Source organism: Ursus maritimus, unplaced genomic scaffold, assembly GCF_017311325.1.
Source record: "Ursus maritimus isolate PB19 unplaced genomic scaffold, ASM1731132v1 scaffold_5, whole genome shotgun sequence".
NCBI lineage: Eukaryota > Metazoa > Chordata > Mammalia > Carnivora > Ursidae > Ursus > Ursus maritimus.
In genome coordinates this window covers 82038740-82043853 of record NW_024426663.1, presented here as the reverse complement: position 1 = coordinate 82043853, position 5114 = coordinate 82038740, and the positions used below count along the sequence as shown (strand labels likewise).

General features: G+C 38.6%; 1 protein-coding gene across 1 annotated transcript; it reads right to left on the bottom strand.

Moving 5' to 3' along the window:
* Positions 1-3697: 3697 nt before the first annotated feature.
* On the bottom strand, positions 3698-4636 carry LOC103680795 (olfactory receptor 2M3). Its single transcript, XM_008710276.2, has one exon. The coding sequence runs from the start codon at positions 4634-4636 to the stop codon at positions 3698-3700; it is 939 nt and encodes a 312-aa protein (XP_008708498.2).
* Between the last annotated feature and the right edge of the window lie 478 nt (positions 4637-5114).

Here is a 5114-nt window from a genome sequence, read left to right as displayed (position 1 = left end):
GAGGCAGCCCACGGAATGGGAGAAGATATTTGCAAATGACGTTATTTCACAGATAAAGCTAATCAAAATCTGGATCTACAAAGTACTTCTCAAACTCAATACACAGAAAAACAAATAAAACAAATCAAAAAATGGGTAGAAGATATGAACAGACACTTTTCCATAATGAAGACATACAAATGGCTACTAGATTAATAAGGAAAATGTTCAAAATCATTAGCTATCAAGGAAATTCAAATCAAAACCACACTGAGATACCCACCTTATGCCAGTTAGAATAAAAAATAGACAAGGCAAGAAACAACAACTGTTGGAGAGGATGGAGAAAGGGGATCCCTCCATGTTGGTGGAATGTGAAAGTTAAAGGTGCCACTCTGAAACAGTGTGGGAGGTCCTTAAAAAGTTAAAAATTGAGCTACCACATCCAGCCATTGCACAAACAAAGGTGTTTACCCCAAAGATACAGACGAGAGAAGAGAAGGGCCATATGCACCCCAATGTTCATAGCAGCAATGTCCACAATAGCTAAATCGTGGAAGGAGCCAAGATGCCCTACAACAGATGACTGGATTAAGAAGTTTTGGTCCATATATACAATGGAATACTACTCAGCTATCAGAAAGAACGAGTTCTCAACATTTGCTACAACATGGATGGCACTGGAGGAGATAATGCCAAGTGAAATAAGTCAAGAAGAGAAAGACAACTATCATATGATTTCTCTCATCAATGGAACATAAGAACTAGGATGATCAGTAGGGGAAGAAAGGTATAAAGAAAGGGGGGGTTATCAGAAGGGGGAATGAAACATGAGAGACTATGGACTATGAGAAACAAACTGAGGGCTACAGAGGGGAGGGGGGGTGGGGGAATGGGATAGGCAGGTGATGGGTAGTAAGGAGGGCACATATTGCATGGTGCACTGGGTGTTATACACAACTAATGAATCATCGAGTCTTACATCGAAAACCGGGGATGTACTGTATGGTGATTAACATAATATAATAAAAAATCATTATAAAAAAAAAGAAATTGAGTATTATGTATGGATACCCTTGTCAAATTTCTAGTGATTGGAGGTTACATTTCAAAAGTCATTATGTGCAAATCTGAGAAAAGGAGTCTGACTTTGAATGGAGGTTCCTTCAATCCACAATTAGTAGGATTGGTAGGAGGAAAAATAAATATTAAAGCAACAAATTATATTGTTACGGGTAAAACCAACTTGTCCAAATGGACTAAAGAATTAACCCTGGCTTTGGGACACCTGCGTGACTCAGATGATTAAACATCTGCCTTTGGCTCAGTTCATGATCCCAGGGTGCTGGGATGGAGTCTGGTGGCAGCCTCCTTGCTCAGCAGGGAGCCAGCTTCTCACTCTGCCTGCCACTCCCCCTGCTTGTGCGCTCTCGCTCTCTCTCTCTGAGAAATAAATAAATAAAATCTTAAAAAAAAATTAACCCTGGCTTTAATACATTTGAATGACAGTCAGTAGGGCCTGTGCCCAATATGACAGACTGGGAACCCATGCCAAGGAATCCAACACCATAAATGTGTGGAAGTCATAAAAAATATTCTATTGCACTAACTCACCGTGGATCAATGTGCCATGCTACTGAGAACACCAAGCCCCATGACACTTGGAAAATGACTTGTCTACTACAATTTGCAATAGGACATCCCCACAAGATGTGTGAGTTAATTCATACACCTGGGTGAAGGGGAGCTGCTTAGTCTCCACTGTGATTCCATTGTCCTGCTGCAAGCCAAACATATGCAAACTCACTAAACCTAAAATGGAACATGCACCGTTGAAGGAGGAGAAAAGGTGGGGGTCCGGGTTTGACATATCCCACCCTCAGTCCATATCCTCATGTCTGACAGTGTTGTCTTCCCCAGCCAATATTTATAATATTCACAAGACGAATTCTTAAAGCTGCAGCGACACTGACATCAAAATAGTAGGGCATAAGTGCAATTCTTGTACAAGTGGAAGACCTTACCAAGAAGGTCCTACTAAATGTCTTTTCAGCCATAGACTTTTGTTGCTCCTATGATGTCCATCAATGGGACAAGCACCTAAAATATCACCACAACTGTTGGGTATATGGGAAGCTGTCCCTGGCAATCCTATCACAATTGTCACTGTAAGTATCATCACTTTAGGGAATGGACTGGAAGGTCTTAATACAGTACATTACAGAAGAATAAGCTAAATATAATGCCGCTAGTTCAACTGGTGTTGCCAATACCAACTCAGAAACTTAGCCTGTGGCTCACACTATTAATGACACTGGATATGGGTGTTCTTTTTTCTCTCAGATAAACTTAAAAAACAGTCCATTAGTTTGTTTATTTAAAAGGTCCTGGAAATACCATGATCAGAGCAATGGGTAACTGTGCTCAGATTTGGGATGAGTTTATGTGTTTTTCTCTGGGTTATGGGCAATTGAGTACGTGGAAATCCCCATGTTTGGAGAAGAAAAGTCACTCTAAACAGAATCAACCCAAATGTACCAGAAACATGGGATGAATACCATTGGGATTGTGTAGTCATTCTATCATATTAATGGATAGTGACTGGTTTGGCACTGACTTACTGTAATACCCAGGTATGAATTGGGTAACATCAAATTAAACCTAATGGCTATGTGGAACAGCCTTTGGCCATGACTCCCAACTGAATGGTTGGATCATTATACCTTGTGTACTCACTGGGGACAGGAGAAAATCCACACCACAGTAACAATGGCTACCAATCTCTCTCTCCTCAAGGCCAGATTGACATATTCCTTTCTGGTATGATTATTTACCAATTAGAGTCACTTGTGCTTCAATAGTCCAATAAAGACAATGCAATGGAGATTGCATTATTTAAATGGAAGAAAATATGACGGCAATAGAGTCATAAAATTTTTATACTTACTATTATGTAATAATATATTTCTCTTAGAAAACAGAAAAAAATTAACTATAGCCTGAATTTCAATATAATCTATTATCTTTAATAGAAGGTATAAGTATCAGTGCCTAATTACTTATATGTTTTATTGATGTATTGATGGACACTGGTAAATTTTCAGTCCCTTTGGTTCTGAATAATAAAACTAGTTTCTCATTGAACCCATTCATGGAGCTTAGGAGGGTCTAAACAACTTAAAAAGGGGTTGAACCTGAGACTGTTAGTAAAATTTACACTTTTGTGATGCACAAAATTAAAGGTGTGATATAAAAATATCATAGGTTGAAGTGTTATATTGCTTTATTCTGCAAGTCTGGAGGAATAAAAATTAAGAATAATAATGAAATATAAAACAGTAAATAAATGTAAAAAGCCCAGTGTACCAAATCCTCATCCAAAATGACTCAAAAGTGAATGAATACTGTTTTGGATTTACAACCTGGGGAAAAGAAAGTTTGTTTGTTACGTGAATATAAGCCACAAAATTCCTAAAACTTTCAGTCAACCTATAATGTCCTTATTCAAGAAATGGCCACAAATGTAGTGATAACTTAATTAAATAAAAATAATAATAAATATTTGAAATAATTTTCTTTAAAATGAAAGGATTGTGTTATTGCCCAGGAATATGCTTTTTCAAAAATATATACATAATAAGCGCCATTTTGAAAAACAGAATTGAAAGAAGAAGGACACTAAGGAGAACTTAGCAAAGCATGAAAATAATTAGGCAATTTATTGTCCAGACTTGCCCTTCCCTAAAACCTTCATGAATGCTCTTGCCACTTCCTTGTTGCGGAGGCTGTAGATGAGGGGATTCAGAATGGGAGTAAGGATGGTGTAGAAGACAGAAACCGTTTTGTCCTGGTTGGGGGAACGATCTGAAGTGGGCCGCATGTACATGAACAAAGCTGCTCCATAGTACATTCCCACCACCATGAGGTGAGAGGAACATGTCGCAAAAGCTTTTCGGCGACCCTCACCAGACGCCATGCGAATGACAGCCAGAATAACACGAGCATAGGAAGCAATAATTACTGCTACAGGGAAAATAATCATTATTATACAGCAATAGAAAAGAACTTCTTCAAATGTTGATGTGTCATTGCATGAGATGATTAGCAGGGAAGGAAAATCACAGAAGAACTGGGCTATTTCCCGGGACCCACAATAGGAGAAGGAAAATGTAGCTACAGCATCAATGACACCATCAGTAGAACCCAGGATCCAGGAAGATGCAGTCATAAGTCCACAAATTTTGGGACTCATAAGATTGGGATATCTTAGAGGGTGGCAAATGGCAATATAGCGGTCATAAGCCATGACTGCCAACAGGAAACATTCACAGCCAAGTAGTGATGTATAGAAGAAAATTTGTGTGGCACAACCTGCCACAGAAATGGACTTGCTGCCAGACAAGTAGTTGAAGGCCATCTTGGGTACAGTGGTGGTGATGAGCATGAGGTCCATGAGGGACAGTTGGCTGAGGAGGAAGTACATGGGGGTGTGGAGCTGGGGGTCCAGGTAGATAAGGAGAATCATAGCAGTGTTTCCCATGAAAGCCACTATGAAGATGACCAAAACCAAAGAGAACAGGAAGATGTGGGTGGGGCTGTGACTGAAGATTCCCAGAAGGATGAAATCAGAGGTGAATGTCTGATTGCCCCATGCCATGATGAATGTGTTCTTTATCTAATACAAGACAAAGTGATATTACTTCATTAATTTGGTAAACATGTATGCAGTGCCTTACAAAGCAAGTGACTGTGGTAAATTCTGTACGTCAGTGATCAAGATGACATCACTGGACCTAGGAATCTCAAAGAACAAAAAGTATAATAACAGAATGAATTATATTCTCTTGGTACTAATTTTTATAAGTGTGGGACTTTTCCTAAGTTCAGCTTCTAAACATCCTTTGAAAATTAATATAATAATATACATCTTTATAATTGATAGTGTCTTCAAATGGGAAAATTCCCAAAATCATTAGACAGTGCCTTGAAACATCAGAAATCCTTGATAGAGAAATTAAGCTTAATTCAGCATGTGTCAGACCAAGTAACAGAGATAAAGAATATAATATGGAACTTTGCTTTCATGATACTGAGTGATTTTTCTGTCAGTGTTAACAAAACATTTACATTTGTCA

What these genes read in the sequence shown, in the direction of transcription:
- LOC103680795 (XM_008710276.2), bottom strand. Translation starts at nt 4,636, where the DNA reads ATGGCATGGGGCAATCAGACATTCACCTCTGATTTCATCCTTCTGGGA.